We start from the raw sequence: 22138 nt of genomic DNA on the forward strand, positions 1-22138 counted from the left end.
CTTCTCTCTTCATCTCTCCTCTCTTATCTTCTCTCCTCCCTGGTGCCAGTTGATTGAGGACAGCAGTTTGGTGGGTACACTAATGGGCTCCAGAGTTGGGTGCTGGAGAAGGTGCCGCCTCCCCTGGCCCAAAATTTCTCGTTGACTTCTACCCCAAAATCCGGTCTGCTTGCTGCCATGCATGAATTACCAGCCACAGGAAAGTTAAAAAAGAGGAGGCTAAATTAAGTGCCCTCTCATTCCAGCATTTTCATGGTTTGGCTAAAAACAGGGTGCAAGATGATTCACATTTTATAAGCCCTCTCTTGCGGCCGACTGCGTCACCCTGGCGTTCGGACGCCACCACTCATTCACACATCTCTTTCTTTTCTTTCTTCTTCTTTTTCTTTCTGTCTCTATCACTCTCCCCATCTCCATGTTTTCTTCTAATTTAGAGAGACAGCTTTTCCCAGAGATGTTGGATAATAAACTGATTTGTTAATTCAATTTCTCAATAAAATCAGAAATGAAGCTTCATATATAGGTACTGGATGACACTATTAAAATGGAAAAGGTCTCATTGGAGAAATAGGCCAAACACAGAAACATCTAACAGAGAAAAATACAATATGGGAGATTTTTGTTAAAGGTTACTTCACAATTTTCATGGTCAGCGATCTGACAAAAACACACACCAAAACAAGACAGTCCATTTCATCCTGACAACAGACAGACGTAGCATTTCAAGCTTTTCAGTAGAAAGAGTCAAAACCAACATCTGGCAGCCAGAAGGAAGAAAAGAAAGAGGAATGACATTTCTCTAAACGAGTCTGACAGCTAGTGCCACGCTGACCACTGTCCATTATCATTTCCTCATCATGGCTGCCACTGGCCGGGCACTGTGTGCCAGGAAAAACATCAAGCTGCAGAGGGCAAAGGAGCCTGTATGGGAACAGCAAAAAGTCAGTAAAGTGGACACAGGGTCGCAGCTTCAGCTTTACGGCCTAAAATTGGCTTATGCTGCCCCCTGTTAATCAGTATTGATATTACAAATCAAGAGCACTGATTTGTTCATTCACAAAGCCTTAGAATAGGCCAAAATCAGGGCCCATCCATCTGTTCACCCATTCAGTCACTCACTACGCTAACCTGTGTATTCACGAGTGTGTCTGAGTGTGCCTGGATGAGTAAGTAAGCCAAGAACGATGAATTGTTTGACTAACAAATACCATAGTTTCCTACAGCACTACAGCTCTTCATGTAAACACAGCTTTCCCAGAGGAAGAAAAAAAAAACACAAGATCAGAAGTTCACCACAAAAAAGCGGGAAAAAACATTATGATGAATTACATTCCACAGTTACAACTGTTCACACACACTGACTGTATGTGCCTGTCCAGCCTCCATTCATCCCCAAGCAGGAGGAGGGATGGAACTGAGGGCTCAGTGAGAAGAATTGGCGTGGCTAGTCTGAGGTTTGGAGGAAGAATGGGAACTATGCTGTTACTGTGGTGCTGGTCAGACGGCAGGCTTTAGGTTTCCTCACCGCAGCTGCCCTGACCACATCTCCCCATCGCTCGCACTCAATCTCCTTAACCATTTTAAGCTATAAAATGCTTCCTTACTAAATACTGCTCCACCCTACACTTAAATTGCATACATTAAAAGAACACCCCCTTCTTCACCCACATAATAGAAAATAAAACGGGCTCACTGGGCCGTTAAAGCTGCCGGAGCGGACCGGCCAACTCTTCATTCACATGTTCTGATGTTGTTTGTGGTCTCCACTGCCCCTTCATGAACAAGTACAGAAAAAAATAAGCAGTGATGAGAGGGACAACAGCCGGCCTGAGCTGAGTGAGCTGAGCACAAGCATTACACAACTGTTCTCCTCTGTCAAAATATTAAAGAGTCCTTACTAAAATTCTGTCCAAATGTCTTAATGTCTTATTCTTTTGACTTTTCATTATATTTATAAGACTTTATACTACACAGGAATATTTTTTCCAAGCTTAATCTTTCACAGGCTGGACAATTTTTTGTGAAAACTGGCGTTTGATAAAAGGGTTGCAAAAATGTTGAATTGTTCATGGTGAGCATGTTCTGTTCCAAAGAAACATTAAGGTTTTTTTTATGTTTTTAATTACCTTGACATATTACAACGACAAGATGGACTGCTAAAACTTTACATTAACTAAGAACAAACCAAGACAATCTAAGAGATATTGAGTGAAATTAATATTATTCATTGCTGAACGTTTACTTTTTTCTAAGAGGTAGTGTTATGCCAAGATGACAGGGTGGACAGTGAATTCCTGCACATGTAAATGGCTTGATTTGTTTTATTAAAAATATATTATTAAATATTATTAAATTATTAAAATTATTAAAAAACATATTTAGACTTTATAAAAAATAGTATATAAAAGTATATAAATATATATATATATATATATATATATATATATATATATATATATATATATATATATATATTTAACTTCTTTAAAGAGGAATTTATTTTCTAAGATCTTAGTAGAGCCATTTTCATTTTTCCATATTCCATATTTTTCAATAGAAAACTCACAGCAAAATATGTTGTTGGAAAATACAAACTGTTAAATATATAATTATCATTTTTTTATGTGATGCATTTAAAATGTATTAATTATTAATTTCCCTTCCTCAGCGTGTGTGCGTGTGTACCATTAGTGTACTATATATATATATTGTTTTTAATAGCTATTTTTTTGCAGTTTTCAGCCAAAGATTTGGATACAGTTCTTTGAAAAAGTCTGTGAAAGTCTATATGTGCAATGCACCACTTTATAAACTCACTTCTAAAAAAATAACGAGCTATTTCAAATTATTTAGATAAATGTTTGACTCTTACGTGTTAACGCTGATAATGGAGAGGACTCTTATTTTGAAGCATAACTAAACCGGAAAGGAAATGTAGGGAAACAAAACAGGGTGGCACGTGGCTAAATGCCTGAACAGTTCCATAAATCGCTTAATTTAATCCACGTAAGTGTTTTAACATGTTTTTGCTCTGCATACCTGCTGTAAAAGAACTTGTATATACACGAAACGACCTGCTACATGCTCAGCGCATGCCTTAATTCTAGTAAACACGCTGACGAGTCTGCAGTTTATCAGGATAAAGAGGTTCAATCATTTAATTTCTCTTTCTGTCTCTGTCTCAGAGCTAATGGGCATTAGTAAGTGCTGAAATATAACTACACCCCTTTGTTCATATGTTCTTACACGAGTCCTGTAGGTCGTATTTAATTATTTTGCTTTGTATAACTACTGTCCCTCCTGAAGTTATCACTCTTAATTTCACATAAAGAAAAGGATCTACTTAAATATTAGCTTGTTAATGTATAAACAGAGACAAGGAAAACAACATTGATGCCTCTCTGTTATATAAATAATAAACTTTAAATAAAACGGTAAATAATTTGAATAATAAAATATAAACACAAAGAAATAGAGGACTAATAATTAAGTAGCTAGGAAGAAAGCACCCAAAACATGCAAGGCAGGAGATCTCCAGGACCAAAGAGGAGACAGAACCACTGCTTCATCATAATCAGTCTAATAGTAAGATTATAAACATCCAAGTACAGTTCTGTACATGTACATATTGTTATTTACGACCCACTTGCACGCCTACATAATCTGGTCTGATACATTAAAATTAGATGTCATTTCTGCCGTGTACCATGTGTGTGTTTTTCTCAGACGTCCACTGAGAAAATTACAGACTAAATTACCTACTGTTTTTCGCTGAACTTTCACTGAAGTAATGTGTGTAATATTTTTTTACAGACGTCCCCCTGAGAAACTAATCCCATCCAGATAGGGCTTAAATTAATCTCTTTAACAAAATGTTCTATATATCACTAAAATCCTAAGATAATTGCATCATTTTCTTCTTTATTGGGCAATCATGGAAATCATGTATGTACAAGTGTTTTAGATCAAAAAGTAACATTTCTCACTTCTTTTCAGAATTAATGAAACATCGCTGGATGGGAGCAAAAAAGAATCTGCCTTTCAAGTAAGCAGGTTGTTGGGGATGTTCAGGGTTTTGCTATGTTGAGAATTCAGTGTTGTGGCATTCTCTGCAAAACACTTTGATCCTAACAAACCAGCTTCTGACAGTGATTCCAACTCTACAACTCTGTAGATATGAAACTAAAGGAATTGGAAAGTTGCCTTCAGCAAGTAGATGGATTTGAAGAGCCAAAAATCCTTCTGGAACAGTACCCCACCAGTCCTCATATAGCAGGTAGCTTTTATTATGTCGTTGCTGTGATTATTAATAATTCACTTTTAATGATAATACATATAATAATACATACATGCATCACCAGTGAGTATCATTATCTGAACTCATTTTCTGTTTTTCAGGTTGTATGCTGTACACCATCCACAACACCTTTGATGACATTAAGAATAAACTGGTTGCTGACTTGGGATGTGGATGTGGAGTACTTAGTATAGGAGCTGCAGTCTTGGATGCAGGGTAAGGATTAACTTATTAATTAATTACAGACCTTTTTGTTGACAGTAGTAAATCTGACAATGTAAAGTCAATTATTTCTCACTGTTTTTCTCGAACAGGCTTTGTGTGGGATTTGACATTGACAGTGATGCTCTAGATATTTTTACACGAAATGTGGAGGAATTTGAACTAACAAATATTGATGTAATTCAAAGTGATGTGTGCTCTATCGGATCATCATATGAAAAGAAATTCGATACAGTCATCATGAATCCTCCGTTTGGCACAAAACACAATCAGGGTAAGAAGTTTCCAATGCATAACCAAAGATAAAGCAATTTCTGTCCAATTCATTCGGTCATGAAAATGATGGTATCCAGCAGCAACAAAGTGTCCTTTTATTTGCAGGTATAGACATGCATTTTCTGAAGACAGCGATTTCAATGGCTAAGGATGCAGTATATTCTCTTCACAAGACATCGACACGGAATGTAAGTGGTTTGACTAAGCTTGATGGGTGTACACCATCTTTTAAAAACTGTGCTTTTTTAGAATTAAGCTTTTTTTTTTTTTTTTTTTGCAGCATATACAGAAAAAGGCAACTGACTGGAAAGTGAAAATGGAAGTAATAGCAGGTAATGTCTTACATACTCAAATGTAATGTAATTTACAGTCATAAACAAAAATATGTCCAAAAAGTTCTCTTTCTCCTAAAATCTTTATTTTCACTATTCACTAGGCATTCACTATGTTACTCATATATTGCTATAAAATTAGAAAAGTGTGTGCTATTATTTAGTGCCTCTTCATTTTGTGTTGTCTTTCTTTGTGCCTTCATTAACAGAGCTCAGATATGACCTTCCAGCTTCCTATAAGTTCCACAAAAAGAAATCAGTAAGTCAGTATTAACTCACATTTTAACCTGTATGTATTTTAAAACTACTAATGCCATGTGCCAATATGTATTAGAAACAAATGCTTTATAATAAAAACAGAAGTAAATGACATCTAATATTATTTATTAATTGATTTACTTTTAATTTGTAAATCTAGGTTGATATCCAGGTGGACTTCATTCAATTCACCCCTATGTGAACTTAAGTATTCAGAAGATCTGCGGTTCTGTACATTTTCCTGTTCTCCTGTGCTGTTTTGTTATTGTTTTGTTGCCAAAGTGTATGTATTTTAAAATAAACTTCAGTAATTTAATAGAAACTCTTTCGCTTTATATTTTTTTTTAATTGAAGCAAATTATACATATAAAATACTAATCAATAATGAGGAGTGCTGAAAATCCTTTCTACACCCTTTTTTAAAAAGAAACTTTTAATATTAGTACATTGTACTATTTAGAGAGAGAGAGAGCTAGGGATGCAATTAATAAAGTAATATGTTATGATGCAGTTCCTCCACTTTCCAGTAGATGGGGGTGTTGTAGCTGTAAGAAGTATTACAATATTTGTGGATTAATTGAAACATAAAACTTTTAAAGCAATGTTTTTTTTTTAACTCCAGCCCTGGAAAATAAACTTAAAATACACTTTAGTAATTTAACAGAATTTCTTGGCTTTATGATTTTTAAATTTAAGCGAAGTGAAGCAAATTATAAATGTATAATGCTAATTAGTTACGAGGAGTGCTGAAAATTAATTCTCCCTTTTTTTAAATAAAATTTTAAAATTAGTATATTGTACTATTTAGAGAGAGAGAGCTAAGGAGACAGTAACCTGATTTTTCCACTAGATAGGGGTGTTGTAGCTACATGGAGTATTACAATATTTGTGGATTAACTGAAAAATAAAACTAAATAAAGCAATGTTTTTCAACTCCAACCCGGGAAGTACACTGCACTGCATTAACACACTCAATTAAACTTAAAAATGAGCTGAGTATTTAAATCAGGAGTTGTGGAAGCAGAAAAATCTGAAAAAAAAAAAAATGCAGGACGGTTGAAAGGTTGAAAATATTAGTTGATTAAGAAAGTTTCGGGATTTGGGGGAATGGGCCCTCTCTGGTGAGAATGTGTAATTGCACCCATCATGCGGAAGAATTATTTTAAACGGCGAGTGTGATGCGGTCTCCTTTCAGAGCGGATGAATCCGATTCCAGGTTAAGTTCAGCCAGAGAGAGCGAGAGAGAGCTAGAGCGAGCACTTAGTCAGAGGGAAATGTTTTCAGAGGATGTAAGAGTTGTTATAATCGGTTGTCAGTTTTGTCAGTGTAAACACTGTATAATAGTTTAAAACATTTTTTAATTCAGATACATACTGTGATTTTTTAGTTTAGGGTAAAAGCGTATGTAATGCAGGTTAATATAAATAAATTGCAGTCTAAAATAGTATTCTATGTCGTAAGCATAAAGCATATTTTGTACATTTTAGATGAAATAATGTCATATATATATATATATATATATATATATATATATATATATATATATATATATATATATATATATAAACGAACCAGAAACTCCAATTTAGTTCACTGCATAATAAAGAGGGTAAATGTTAAAACGTGTTACAGCAGGTTTTGGAGTATCACTGACCTGTTTTAGTGATTTTATGCTGTATCACTCTCAGCTCTCCTCAGTAATCGCAGTAAATTCATTATTAGGCTCAGCTGTGTATAAAATGCTCCTAATTTACGCTGGAGTTCTCTGGTGTTGCGCCGAAAACAGTCCCCTGCTAATCTCTGCAGCGGCGCCGGGAGGTCCGTTTACTCCGCTGTAGCATTAGCTTAAAGTTAGCATTTTTCTTATTACGACCCTTAAACGATCTCGAAATTCAGAGGATCCAGTGATGTTCAGGACTAAAATGTACACAGAATAAAACGTACAGGGGTCTAAACAGATTTATTTACCACAGAATGTGACAGAGGCCGGATCCTATTTTAGACGCTGTACGTGTAAAGTAAACACGTAAAGACGTTTGACGTGGTCAGAAAACTTCCTGCGAAAAGCGGCCGGAGATCGCAGTTTAGAATGAATATATTAGCCTTAGCAGGGAAGGTCGCACACTGGTACCATTAAACACAATATTTTACCCCTTCTTCACTCAGAAATGCTTCTGCTTTCAGTTTAGAAACAAAATAACACGGACTGCGGCTTTAAATGGTCCAGGGGCCTAAGACATATGATCAGCAGCTGGAGTCTGAGAGGGCACAATTGGCCTAGTGGGCCTAGCTGGCCTCCTCTCCCCACATCCCAGGGTTATGGGATACATTTAGAAATAATATTACATATAAAAAAGATTGTGTAATACGAATGATTTTAGTTGATTGAGAACCATAGTGAGAACATAATTGAACATTAACAGAGTAAGGAATAATTTTATTGTAAACACTTTTTATATAAACACCATAAATACACTCAAAAACATATGCAAAATGTGTATAGGCTCTATAAAACACGAGGTAAAAAACAGTCATATAGTCAGTCTGTCTGAATTCACATTGGCCCTTTGGATATCACAGTAGAATCTGATTAAAATAGATTAGTGGTTACAAGATGATTCATTAAACATTTTTGACTGAAATCATTTCTATCATAACACAGCCTTAGCAGCCTTTTAGCCCAGATCCCCCAAGTAATACTGAAATTGGAAAAAAAAAATTAACACACGTCCAAACATTGTTTAGTGAGTGTTATTTTTTTTTAATCAAAGGTATTGACAGAGTGTTTGTCCATCATTTGATGCAGTAAAAGCCTCTGCTTGTTTGCGAAGGACATAACACTTAATGCTGCAACATAATTGTAGGGATCTGAATATATTCAACCACAAAAGCGTTAGTGAGGTCAAGAATCTTGTCAAAATATTTTTTTCTGGATCACAAACACAACTTCAATTCATTTTGCAGGTATTTAATAAAATAAAGTCAGCACCCTGTTGTGCTATCAGAGCTTTTCCGAGTGCTGTTGATCAAAGTCAACTTCAACAATCTGCTAATAAATGTGTTTTTAAACTTAAATATAACAATAATCACATTTTTATTCAAGTTCAGTGCAATGTAAGCGATTGTACTTTTCAGTAATAAAATATTTGTTGAGGTTTAATATACAGCTTTGGAAAAAATAAGAGACTACTTAAAAATGATGGGTTTCCTTGATTTTACCACATGGAATATGGAAGATATGTAAGAGAGAGATTTGGCAGTGCACTATACAAGCTGGGTATGCTACAGAGTGTCTGTCAACATACTTGTCTGAATGAAGCTGAATATACTAATAAAAAGGGGAGTTTGGACACTTCGACAAAATATATGCTCAAGGAGCTTTTTGACAAGGATGCAAGTGTGTAACTTAATCTTACATCTTTTCACAAGGAATCATATTGGAAATAGAATTACCAGAGGTATGTAAAGAAGCCTGAACAAAGTTCATTAACCGCTACCAAAAATAGTTTAAGAAAAACAAACTTTCATATGAGTAAAAGCATTTTCATATAAAAACACAAGAAACATACATTTAACAAACTGTACAGTATATGAAAATATGTAACTATCAGAAGGCAAAATACTGATAATCTGTAAGTTACTCTTCACGTTTTGGTTACAGACCAGTAGTAAAGCTTAAAATGCATTTATCCTGTGAAGCTGACCATTTGGAAATACAAGGGTTTTGTGTGTGACCATAATAAAGTTCCATTTTTACCCACCTGAGAATACCATATGCAAACAAACTCTACACACTGAACATACAAACACAGCCGTGTGAGCGAGTTGCAGAAGGTAGGTTGCCCACTATTTCCCAGCAGTCCAGCTCAGGATCATAGCGCTCTATGCTCTGGAGATAGGTACCCTTTGAGTAAGAATAGCCACCTGTTACATAGATGCACCCGTTCAAAACAGCGGCTCCACACTCCATCCTTCTTTCCTTCATCACAGCCAGCTGCCTCCATTCATCCTTGTCTGGGTTGTAGCAGTCTGTGATGGTGGTCTGACCGCCAACCAAAAAGAGCTTGTTGTTTAGTGACACTGAGCAAAGCCCATACTCTGCAATAGAGAATGTAGAGAGTTATTTCTTTATATTGTTTTTTCCTCGTCTTTAATAGTGTTACATGCTAAGGCATGTTAGGTGCCAAAGTTTGCACTGCTAAAAGGTTAATGTAGTTAACAACTAATGTTAGCTTTTAATGACTGTGTAAACTGCATGCTTAATTTACCACAGTGTGGTAATTTTACTTGTTTCTGACTTGCGGGCATCAGGAAACCGTCATTTACATGCAGTAAACTCCTGCAACTTCCAGGAGATTTGGGACGTATGGATTAGTTTAATAAAGCTGGTTGACCACTTTGTTTAAGATAGTCATCTTGGTCATCCACTTTGTGTAATAGTTTTATCTTTATAATTTACAAAATATGTCACAAAAAACAGCAAAATTAGCACACTTGATGCTTGTTTGTTTGTTTGTTTTTATTTTTGATAAATGTAGTCATTCACCCAAGCCATGTGAATCCAGGTATGCATACATAACAGCATACATATTAGCAAATGGGTACTGTTTGCATAAGGTTATTTTTTGTCAATTAAATACATTAAATTGAGGGAAATGCTGAGTATAATTTATTAATTTCATTATTTATTTATTATTCATTAATTGTACAGCTGTTCCAGAGCATGCAAATGGGATATATAACCAAACACACACTATTCATGCATTATTTTTTGTAAGCTTGCACACACTACTAACAACCAGTTACACTCAGTACATAAAATATGTAGTAGTTTGAGTACACTACCTGGATGAGGACTTGTTGTTGTAATGCTCCACTCATTGATGTCAGCTCTATATGTCTGTATTTTGTCATAGGTTAAGGTTCCCCTGTACCCATAATGGCCTCCAGTCACATAGATTCGGTCTTGCACCACACATGCAGTTGCATTTCCAACACCTTCACAGAAAAGGCAGAAAAAAATCCTGATTCACAAATCTTATAGCCAATAGAATGCATCACTTACAACAGACTGTGTGTTTACAGTTGAATTTAGTAACAGCTGGCATGCCTGTATGTCACAAGCCTGGTTTTTATTTTTAGTGCTGTTTCTAATTAAAGACCATCCTCCGTTTGCTTATGAGTAGCTACCCAGTTACCCAGAGACTTCAGGCAGTTACTGCCTGCAAAATATTTTTAAGAAAGTATTAAAAAAATATTTATGGTAAAGTTTATTTGTCTAATTAATTTTGATCTTCTGAAATGAGGAGGCTTAATTGATAAATGCTTGTAATACCTAAACGATTCGCAGGATATTTTTGTTTAACCCCTTGAATTAAACCTGAAAGTCTAAACCTTAATTGCATCCCATTTGTTTCATTTTGTTTTCATTCAGTGTGGTGGCATGCAGAGCCCAAATAATAAAAAAAAATGTCACTGTCCAAATATTTATGGGTCTATCTGTAACTTAATGTTTATTTTTTTCACAAGCCCTTAAAAAGGCAAATCAGCATGTTTTATTCTGAGGCAAAATAACAGGGTTGTAAAAAGGTTTCTTAAATGTCTTCTCTGCGTGTTTCATCCTAATCAAAGTCACACTTTTAATTTAATTCAGCGAATAATTTGTAAAGCACGGCACATAAAATTTCTTTATTATGAAGGATTCACACTATTAATAAATATGATACAAAAACACATTATACTTTGGTTCAAATTCTTTTGACATACCTTGTATCATATCTGCCACAGGAAACCATTTCTTCTTCAAAGGATCATAGAACTCGGTCTCAGGAGCCGGGGCGCCTCCCCTGTATCCACCTATGGCGTATATACATCCGTGTAAAGGCACAGAGCAGTGGTAGTATCTGGCAGTGATCATAGGACATCCTTCTGTCCACTCATCACTGTCAATATTGTAAATCCACACTGTATCCAGTGCATCTACTGTCTCTGTCCTGTAACCCCCTGTGATGTAGATGTTGGCACCGAGGTGTGCGACACCGTAGCTCTCTCTTGTATAGTCTGGTAAGTCTTTCCCCTGTGCCCATGTGTTGGAGATGGGATCCCATATGTGAGTTTCTGACAGTGGATGCCAATAATATCCTCCTATGATATAGATGCTTGATGAGGCCTTTTTACAAGATAGAGATAAGTCTTTCCCACAAGATTTCATAGACTGAGCAATAACAGATCGTAGCTTATTTTCATTGCACACTTTGTGAACCTCTAAGGCAGTTCTGAGGTACATGTCATCCACCTCAAGCTGAATGCAGTGCAACAGGTCCTGAACACAGTCTCTTCGAGAATCTGTGTCAAAGGTCGCCCACTTCACAACAGCTTCTAGGAGGGTGTCCTCCTTCCACACGTTGAGGTTCTCAGCAGACAATATAGCCATTAGCTTTTTGGGTTCTAGTCCCAGAAACTCCTCTTGATGTATGAGCTCTTCAAATCTACCAAGTATAATCCTCAGAGCCTCGTGTTCCAGCAGAGGACAGACATGGAGCTCAGCAAAAGAGTGCATACCGAGACAGTTATCAACATTCAGCATCCGCATCAAGAAGTCCTCACAGGCTTTTTTCACTGAGCTAAACTGAAGGAGGTCAGCTGCCTCCAGAAGGCTTTGCACGTTGGCTTGCGTGATGCTCACTTTTGAGGTATAGACATAGTTCACCAAAGCGCTCAGAACATCTCTGTCCACTCCAGCCAGTCTGATGATGCCATTTGAGCGTTCTCTCATGTCTAAAGTGAACATTACCTTGAAGTAGGCACTACGGGCGGACAGCACAGCCTTGTGACAGTGAAACATCTGTCCTGTAGAGCAGCACAGGGTGATGTCGGTGAAAAGGCCACTAGTGTAGAACTCCTGAAGGGCATCCAGCATATCAGATGGATGGGAGCTATCAAGGAAGTCATAGGTGTAACTTTCGAGATCCTTAGCTGACATGATTCCTTAAAAAACAAGAAAGAAGCGATAGTGTTGGGTGAATTTTACACAATTCTACCTTATTTGCACACCTGTTTCAAACTGTCTTTCCATCTCTGCCAGTTTAGATTTTGACACCCATAAAAGGTATATTTTTGTTTGAGTTTAGATGGTCTACAAGCAAAATTAACCATACCAAGCTAAATAAACAGCATGACCAGTATGATCAGCATCACCAAGCTGGTTGACCAGCAAGATAAAACTGAATGACCAGCATGTTAAAGCATGACCAGAAACGTGTTTGTTGGATGATTAAACTTTTTTAAAAGAATGATTATTCAACCAGAATGAACATCACAACCAAGCAAAGTTGACCAACAAATATGACAACAAATATGACCATGATGGTTGACCAGTATTACCAATAAGACCAAGCTGTGTGACCAGCATAACCAATATAACCAAGCTGGTTTACCAGCATGACTAACATTGACCAAACTGGTTGACCAGCAAGGCCAAGCTTCCACTATACTGTTTAAAAGCTGGTTAACCAGCACAGGGAATGTTTTTACCTGGATTCTCTGGTTTCTACCACCTTGACAATAATCAAGACAAGTGTAAACCATGCAAAATCTGGTGTTAAGATGGATTTTTCAGCAGGGATATCGATTTGTAAAGGACATAGCCTTGAAAAAAGCTTGACCTATGTTACATTATATTTATTTGTACAAGAGAAACAACCAATGCCATTGCATGACCTTCAAAGAAACGTATGTAAATGTACATATCCCAAACTTACCAAGTGTTGTGGAAGCAAATATCCTATTGAGACGAGAGCACGGTGTGATTCATGGCCAGTGTTCCTCAGATGTGTCTCTGTCTGGGATAGAGGAGACATATGGCCCCTTCAGTTCAGCCCCAGTGCTGCCCTCCTATTTTGGTCACTGTGTATAGTTGGAGAGGCGCTGCTGATTCCACTCAGGCTCACAGATAATGTCAGCTCCAGCTGACCGCATTCTCAAAGCAAACGTGAGCTGTGGAGCTACATAAACACTACACACTATAAATCTTTTCCTAAAGAACTGTGACTGCGCTCACAGAGCTCTCCCCAGTTAGTCACTATGGTAGAATCGGATCTACTGTTAATCCTAATAAGGATTAAGAACATTACATAATGTGGCTTTTAAAGTGAGACAGTAGCGAGAGGAGGCAGACACGAGGAGTTAATCCTTTCTGCACATTTACATTATCATTTTAGGAGAAGAGGACATCCTCTGTTCCCATTCATCTTTACTTATTATGGTATTAGTGAGCTGCGTAGACTGTGCACATTACGGAGCAAGAATAACTAACGCCAGCTGTGGCCTTGGAGACTGAGTGTATGTCTCAAAATGAACAGGGCCAAAAAAAAAAAAAACATAGCCAATTAAGTACTACAGTTTCCTGAGCTAAATAAAAAACATGATTTTAATAATTCAATATTTTCTGTCAGACAATTGTGGTTGAAAGAAATAAAAAAAGATTTTTGTGTCGATTTCATAAAGACACTGTGCCTGGTTAAGCTGAATAAATCTTATCTGGTTAAATAAAATAGATTTGTTTCTAAATGTTTTATGGATGTTTATAGATAGAGACTAGTGTATGCCTCAAAATCAACCAAACACAGACCTGTAGCTAATTAAAAAAAAAAAACAATACATTTTATTATGGCCTATTGGTTTTATTCAAACATTTAAAACATTGTTAATAGAAAACAAACATTTAGTTTTCAAATTGTTTGAGTTTGCATATGTTTAGTAGTGGTCTTACATATGAACTTCACTGACATACATACATGTACACATTGACTAGTAGAAATTTCAGATATGTGCAACTAGATTTTTTACAAGCAAATACATAATTAAAGATAAGAGTGTGTGACAATCTGTGAGAAATTAGTGGTTACATATGACTAATCAAAATGACACTAAGGATATGCAGTCTTGGTAAAATGTCTAGTTCGAATGGCTTTATAGATCTGGTATTACTGTAAGTAAACATTTTATAGCTGATCTCTAAACTGGGAGTTTATATTAGAAATACTGCATAATAAACATTTAAGCATTGTGAGATGGATTTTTCAGCAGGGCCCTTTCATTAAATATCATATTCAGAAAATGTTCTGATCTGATTTATTCCTTTTAGGCTTTTGTACAAATATGGGGTGTTCATACCAGTACAGATTCAGTAATTCTGAAAACATGTTACATTTTCACAGATGCTACATTTCACACTGACATACTACCTTTTGTCATCAAAACTATTACATTAGAAAGAAATGTAAAACAGAAGTGGTCTCAGATATTTGAACTCCACTGTACCTTATAACATTTAGAAACGGACAAAAACACACCTAAATTAGCATTACAGTGAACAAATGTTAAATCCATTTTTTTTCACAGTAACTCATCTGCCCTTTTCTAGTAAAATTAAAATATCAGGCGAATGCTTATGACAATTATATGAAAGTATGAGATTGTTTAATCATATTATTATCCATTATTTTTGGTATTGGGTCATCTTCACAGTAGTAAACAATGTTTATTAGATTACAAGCTTTAGAGTTTTCAGATCTTTAATCAGATAAAATATGTTGTGCGCAAACAATTACAGTTCCTATATTATCATTTCACATATGACCAAAGCTAGTGTTTAGCCCAACATAGGCAAGGCTCTTCACAGTAAACACTATATTGCAGTAATGTTACGGTCATGCTAGATTTCCATGTTAGGCAATGGAATGCTAAGGCTAAGTAATTCCCAGTAACTTTCCATTAGTATGGATTTATACAGCAAGTTGTGCAGCCTCCTTCACCACGGATTTCAAAGAACCAAGATCTCCCAGCAGGGACTGCATTCCCACACAGTACCACTGCTCACCATCAGAGGCAGTGGAGGCACTGAAGTAATTCATCTCAATACCAGCTCCAGCCAAGACCCCTGAAGAGGAGAAACAAATATTGATATAATGTGAATTTTGAACACCTTTGAGATTTTTATATAATATGAAAATAGAAGAACATGATTTATAATAATAGGAGTCAATTTATTTAGTTAATTTTAGGTCAGTTAACTTACCAGTAACAGACGGCAGAAGCTGAGATGATGCTGCAGCCTTAAAGAAGAGCAGGTTTCCAGAGAGAGGGATTGGTTGCCGGAACACACTGCCATCCAGCTGGAGCAGGACAGGAACATCTGCCTGTACTGAGCCAAGGGCTTTATAGATGCTTCCATTCACAGAGACCTCCATCATACAGGCACCAGCAGCTTCCTTTGTGTCACTGTGACTTTTTTTAATCTGTTGGGTGAAACCAAATAATATAGTTTAATTCAGTAGTTTAGGTAACTAAGTTACAGTAAAGCTAAACTAACTAAACAAATCTATAATTCTTAAAAAAAGAACATTTTCTTTTAAAGTCAATCGAGCTCTGGAAGTTAATGTACACAGATTTCTCTTCAGAAAACTGTTTATTTAAGTGAGTAAAGTGCTTCATTTTATTTAAAGTAATCTTAAATTGTCAGATTTCCATTAAGGCTTGGTAAAGCAGCATTAGCAGCGAACAGTAAATGCCACCCTACAGCACTACACTGAGGAACCCAGAGTGTTCCGGTAAGCCAGGGATATATGAGCTAGCGGTTTTACCTACGTAGCATGTAAATGCACAGACTACAGTCCTATATATTCGCCTCTGAACGGTGAAAGAGCTAGAGCATAGCGTGGTTAGCGGCTAATTTTGCCCCAGCAGTGCTATCTGGAGTTAGCAGCAGACTACAGGCAGATAGTACTCACTTCTGAACGGCAAAAGAGCATTAGCTCTTAGCGGCTAACGTTGCTTCAGTCTTGGTGTTCGAAAACTAAATTAAAAATCCAGTACAACAGCGCACTTGAGCGGAGTGGCTTTACTGCTGCTTACAACCTGACTGGTAAAATTTATACATTTTTGGGGAAATTAAAGGATTTTAAATGCAACTTATAGTGCGGAAAATACTGCATGAGTATTTTTGTACTTGTTAATACGGATTCAGATACCTACTAAAATTAAACAATCAGAAGCAGTACAGAATTGTGTAGATGTTGGTGTAAAGTAGTAGTTGCAATGCAACAGTTAATTTGTTAATTTTACAGGATCTAATAAGAGCGGACAGGTTTCCCTTGGCAGTTCTACTACTTTACCTGCATTTTTTACATCATGTGGATACACGTTGGATGTATGAACTCTTTGATATCAAGGTGGACGCAGTGCTTCATGAATTTTGTTGCGCTAATTAGTTTGCTGAGCTTATGGGTTTAAAGTACATGTTGCTAGGAGATTTTTATGCATCCTTAAGTTTAAATGTGCTTTATTCAAATATGTGGTATGGTTTATAAGACTATAAGCAAGGGGTTGCATCATGAACATGGAATTGAAACACATCCTTACTTTAATTCCAGTTTCTTCAGCTAGAGGCAGTGCATTCACCAAGTTAGGGCCATTCCCTGGTCCTTCTGTCAGCAGTCCAACAACAGCTGCTGAACTCAGGAATCCAGCTGATTTCTTTAAACAATCACCTGGAGGCAAACATAACTGCATTCCTTTTTACATGTTCCTACAACAACATTCCCTCAAATAATATTACTAAGCAATTTCTGTGTGTAAGCAACCATGCAGTACATAGACCATTAGAGGGCAGTATTTAACCAGTAATGAAACTTTAATGTCCAACTCTCTACAGTTGTGGAATATCTTCTCTCACATATATATTTAATCTGGATTAAAAAAATCTAAAAACTGCACTTTGATTCTTTATGTAGTTACTAAGCATCTTACATTTAAATGACATGCAGCTACCAGAAATATAGAGGTCAGAAGCCCACCTTGAGTTGTGATGTGCAAATGACCATAGGGTTGTTTGGAGGAGCTGCAGACCTTCAGCACTCGTCCCATGGCCTCACCCAGCCTGATCCACTGCTGCGACTCAGGGGTAAAGGTGCTGGCCAACACCTGGGCATTTACCTGGGTGAGAATGTAAAGACAATCAGGACTGGCATTTCTTACTAAATGCCTAAAAAAAATAAAGATAATAAAGTTATTTTCTTTGGCCAAAGAAGTAAAAGTTGTTTTTCACGACGTTCCCATTTCTGGAAATACTCACAGCTCCCACCAGTGCTTTGCATTTGACCATGTCCACAATCTGCAGTGCTATATCCTGTCCACAGCGAGCCTGGGCTTCCTTTGTGCTAGCTCCCAGATGAGGGCAGCAGATCACATTAGGGTGCTTCACCAGGGGCCAGTTCTTTGGAGGCTCCTAAATAAATATTATAGAGAAGCACAATCTCATATTTCTCAATAATTTTACATATATTTTATAAAAATAGCATCACACAAGTGTCTGGCACTAAGGATATATGATTTGATGGATACATTAACAATAAATAAATACTAGCCTCACCTCCACAAACACGTCCAGGCCAGCTCCTCCGCACTGGCCAGACTCTAGAGCTCTGAGCAAAGCAGCTTCATCGATGATGCCTCCACGGGCACAGTTCACCACCTTCACACCCTTCTTACACTTCGCAAAGGAGTCATCATTCAGTAAACCTACAATAGATCAGGCTTTATCTGTTATTTTGTGATTAAAAGGCCCTTATCCATTACATGTATGTGTTTTTTGTTTATTGATTTGTTTTAACCAGACTTCTAACCTCTTAATTTTTTTTCAGGCTGTTTATGAATTAGGGCCTTTAGGACAAGTTTATGTACTGTAAATGACATTTATTTCTGTTCTTATTTCTTGTCTACCATATTTTTTCCGGATTATAAGACTCATTATGCGACACTAGTAAGAAACAGATGTGTTGCCATGTTTTTCTTATAATTCAGCAGGTATAAGTTAAGTAAAGATAAGCTTAATTAACAAAACTAATTCTAAAAAAAATATTTTTCTTATAAGGTCAAACAAGCACTGGTTGTTAATCCACACAGATTTCTCTCCTGAAAAACATTTATTTGGGTGAGTAAAGCACTTCTGTGTATTTACAGTAATCTTACATTTCCAGATTTCCACTAAGGCTGGGTGCAGCAGCATTAGCATTAACGATCAACAACAGCACTAGAGTGAGGTATATGCCACTCGACAGCGACAGGAACCTTGAGTGTTCTGGCAAGTCAGGTCAAAATTAGCAAGCGGTTCATCCCATGTAGCTTGTTTTAATACAGAAAATGCACAGACTACAGTCTGATTATACTCCTATTATACCTCTGAACTGCAAAAGAGCTAGCACTTAAACTCCTGTATAACGCTGCACTTCAGCAAAGTGGCTTTACTGCTTCTTACAACCTGACTGGTAAAACTTATACATAAGGCACACCGGATTCTAAAGCAAATTTAGGAATTAGGTGCGTCTTATAGTGCAAAAAATACTGGTGAAATGTGAAAAGGCAGATTTGTAATCAATATATAGCAGTTTGTGAAGTAACAAAACATTATATTCAAAGTGGGCTGTTTTTGCGCCTTAGTTTCCATTTATAAGACCATGTGGAGTCGCTGACAAAATAACATTACCTGCTAAAACATCCATATGGTTTATGTACCACATCAAACTCTTGATTTGAAACAAAAAAGAAAACTGGTTTTCTGTTATAGTACCTCAATAAAGCTGAGACATCCAAAAAAATAGGCCAACAGAACTGACCTGAAACACTGATCTATGTTTGAGTCAATTCTCACCTGTAGTGGAGGGCATGAGAGGTGTGTGTACCGTGATGTAATCACACTGGGGCCAGAGCTCCTCCAGAGACATCTGTTCCACTCCCCAGCTAGCAGACACTTCTGTAGGGGTAATGGGGTCATACCCAATGGTCTGCCAATAAATAACACAAGTCAGCACTTCATCCATGGACATGTTTGGATAAATCACTAAAAATGTTCAGAACACAGAAGAGAAGATCTTACCCTCACACCAAAAGACTGCATTCTAGTGGCCACTTCTTTCCCGATTCTTCCAAGCCCAACAATTCCAAGGGTTTTTCCATACAGCTCTGCACCCATGAACTGTAAAATCATTAACAAAACACTGACCCACCTACCCTAAAAGCCTGCATGATGCAACACATCCAGTAGTCAGACCCAGTTAGTGACGACTGGGTGCACACAGACAACACAAAAGCATCCGTAATTACTGTCCACACCAACTACCTCAAAACAGCCCATCACATAAAGACTCTACTTCAGTGTGTGTACCTTCTTACGATCCCAGTTTTCTGCTTTCATGGACATAGCAGCTTGTGGAACATGTCTAGGAATAGAAAAATATGTGGCCTTGAGTACAATAATAAAACAAAAATATGCAGTTTCTGATTAGATGGTTATCAAAATGTGTTTTCAGGGTTAATTTTTTTATACACTGTATTATAGTATTTATTAAAAAAAAGAAAGAGAAAAAAAAATCAAAATAACATAACCTAAACCCACAATCTGCAAAGTGTTCACTGAAAGTATCTTCATCAAAATGTTGTTAATGTTAAAATTTTTTTTTTTTTTTTTACTATACTCTAAAATTGCTTCCCATACCTTGACAAACTCATCAGAAGAGTGCAGGTCAGTTCAGCAGCACTGATGGTGTTGCCACTTGGAGTGCTGTAAAAGAAAAGTAAATTCACTCTATGCGTCAAGCACTGTCAACACACAAAATTGCTCACCTTTGTAAACAATGGCTCAGGCTGTTCCTAGTAAAACCTGGGAATTGGTATTTAAACAGCTCACATCAACTGCTGCTTAGTACAGTCAAGCTCTTAAAAACTGACTCTAGATCAGTCTTCTTTCTCCTGAAGTGTTTAGTGAATACAGACCTTGAAATGCCGGTTTAGCAGACAATGGGTGTTATTAAATTGAACATTCAGATCCAGTAAATAAACTCTTTCACCAGACAGATGGAAGTTCAAACCAGAACAGAGCCAATAAGGAAAATACAGATTATATACCACGAACATGCTGGGAAGGACTTTTAATTTCTTAATCTAAACGTTTGCCTCTATTCCACACATACACCCTGTAATAAAGATGTTTATTTACTTCATGACTATTATGCCCTTCTTGGTTGCTGCATCCACATCCACGTTGTCCACCCCGGTCCCAGCTCTGCCAATCACCTTCAGGTTGCCAGCAGAGGCGATGATGTCAGCGGTAACTTTGGTCGCGGATCGAACCACAAGGCCATCGTAGTCCTGACACAGATGGGAGAAGAGGTCAGTTCGACAGGTCAAGCTAAGTCAAAAAGTCACGGCCTGTAGATAAAGGGTCACAATGCTGTGATTTGTGGACATATTCCAAGACTTAATGCCCTAATTTTAGACAGTTATTTGGTAAGTGGAATAGTTTTTTTGTGGTAATGACGTAGTTGTTCAGTTTCTGCAACGTTGTCCAAGGGATGCACTGTTTATGTCTCAATTGTGTCCCACTCTTATTGAGAAAACCTAATCATCAGGCAAAACAATGCTTCTTGGTTTTAAGACTACCCTCTAACAACCTCATTCAAATTCAAATCATATTTCATTACCTGACAATGTAGTACGCCCAACTTTTTTGGTTCCTAGTTGAGCCATGTATACAGGCCCCACACATAAGTGTCTTTCTGGCATATTAATACAATTATTTATAATATAAAAACTATATACACTCACTATTGCATGGTATGTAAAACTTGGAATTTATTCCAAGTCATTTAAGAACATGTGTTGGGCCATTTATCATTACATTTGTAGATAATGTACACAACAACTACTACATTCTGATCATGCCAAAAAGTGAAAAACTGAAGGAAAAAAAACCACCAGCCTCTCAATGAGAACACAATTATTTATATGCAATTCTGGTTGTCTAAAAACCTTTTTTTTCTGAAGAATTAGCTCTTCTGCCATCGTATTTTCACCAACAACATAACATAAATTTGTATAAAAATGCAAATGCAAATGCTGGACAAATCCTAGGCCTCTTCAGCCAAGTCCACAGTAGTGCAGTAGCAGACAGACCAGCATGCAGGTTTGGGACTTGCAGCCACACCAGCAGTGATGTTACATCAGCCTCATGAGGAGGCGCCAATGGCGGTGCAGCTCAGCAAAACTGATCCAGCAGCTCCAACCCCGAGAAAACCGGCTCAAAAAAAGTTTAGAAAAGTCTCGAGATGAGCAAGGCACGCGATATTACAAAATACAGCGCATGCTCAAACAAAGCGATTCACAAACAAACCGAATCTCACTTACCTTAATCTGGGAAATCAGCTCATCTTTACTCATATTCTGTTTCTCCGTCACCTCGATCCCGTTCTCCTGCAGGATCGCCCTGCAGCAGGGATCCACGCTCTCGCTGATTAAAACGCGTCTGATTGATACCGGGGCCATTTCTCCTCTCTCTGGACGTAACTCGCAGAATCGCATGAGACTTTACGTGGCCGGGCTTTGAATGAACGCTGGGGAGGGACGCAGGAGTGGGAGGGGCCTGGCTGAAAGGGCCCACAACAAATCAAGCAGCACTAACAAGAGGGACTGGAGGTGCTTACTAAAGTACTAATTTCTGTAACAGTTCTTTTAATGTAATATAACAAAAAATGCATTATATTCTGCAGTCTGAATTTTTTAAGCATACATAAGGAAACATACATGTAGTTATATATAATTAAATAATTATTATTTAATCATTTTTTTCAATAATAATAATAATAATATATATATATATTTTTTTGGCACGACACCACTTCCCTCTTTGGGGGAGCAATAC

The 22138-nt window shown here is 37.1% G+C and overlaps 3 protein-coding genes across 6 annotated transcripts; 1 reads left to right on the plus strand and 2 right to left on the minus strand.

The window, feature by feature from the left end:
• Positions 1–2912: 2912 nt before the first annotated feature.
• Positions 2913–5707, plus strand: mettl5 (methyltransferase 5, N6-adenosine). Of its 4 annotated transcripts, none has more exons than XM_007259946.4 (9): positions 2913–3006; positions 3997–4045; positions 4175–4276; positions 4399–4513; positions 4612–4793; positions 4901–4983; positions 5076–5127; positions 5337–5386; positions 5546–5707. In XM_007259946.4, exons 3-9 carry the CDS (start codon positions 4177–4179, stop codon positions 5585–5587), a joined length of 624 nt encoding a protein of 207 aa, XP_007260008.2. In that variant the 5' UTR covers positions 2913–3006; positions 3997–4045; positions 4175–4176; the 3' UTR covers positions 5588–5707. The 4 variants fall into 4 exon arrangements, with proteins under 4 accessions (XP_007260008.2, XP_015464007.2, XP_007260010.2 ...); XM_015608521.3 differs by having other exon boundaries at positions 2919–3006; positions 4150–4276; XM_007259948.4 differs by having other exon boundaries at positions 2919–3006; positions 4708–4793.
• Positions 5708–7794: 2087 nt separating this feature from the next.
• On the minus strand, positions 7795–13443 carry klhl23 (kelch-like family member 23). The gene is made up of 4 exons (XM_007259949.4): positions 13146–13443; positions 11152–12372; positions 10231–10383; positions 7795–9483 (listed from the first exon to the last, which is right to left on the minus strand). The coding sequence occupies exons 2-4, from the start codon at positions 12365–12367 to the stop codon at positions 9173–9175; spliced, it is 1680 nt and encodes a 559-aa protein (XP_007260011.2). The 5' UTR covers positions 12368–12372; positions 13146–13443; the 3' UTR covers positions 7795–9172.
• A 1060-nt stretch (positions 13444–14503) lies between these two features.
• Positions 14504–21850, minus strand: phgdh (phosphoglycerate dehydrogenase). The gene is made up of 12 exons (XM_007259951.4): positions 21625–21850; positions 20438–20589; positions 19937–20002; positions 19607–19661; positions 19319–19417; positions 19094–19226; positions 17816–17964; positions 17519–17671; positions 17241–17379; positions 16807–16934; positions 15464–15683; positions 14504–15325 (listed from the first exon to the last, which is right to left on the minus strand). The coding sequence occupies exons 1-12, from the start codon at positions 21796–21798 to the stop codon at positions 15171–15173; spliced, it is 1623 nt and encodes a 540-aa protein (XP_007260013.3). The 5' UTR covers positions 21799–21850; the 3' UTR covers positions 14504–15170.
• Positions 21851–22138: the final 288 nt, after the last annotated feature.

The sequence above is a fragment of the Astyanax mexicanus genome, chromosome 11, assembly GCF_023375975.1.
Source record: "Astyanax mexicanus isolate ESR-SI-001 chromosome 11, AstMex3_surface, whole genome shotgun sequence".
Classification (NCBI taxonomy): domain Eukaryota; kingdom Metazoa; phylum Chordata; class Actinopteri; order Characiformes; family Acestrorhamphidae; genus Astyanax; species Astyanax mexicanus.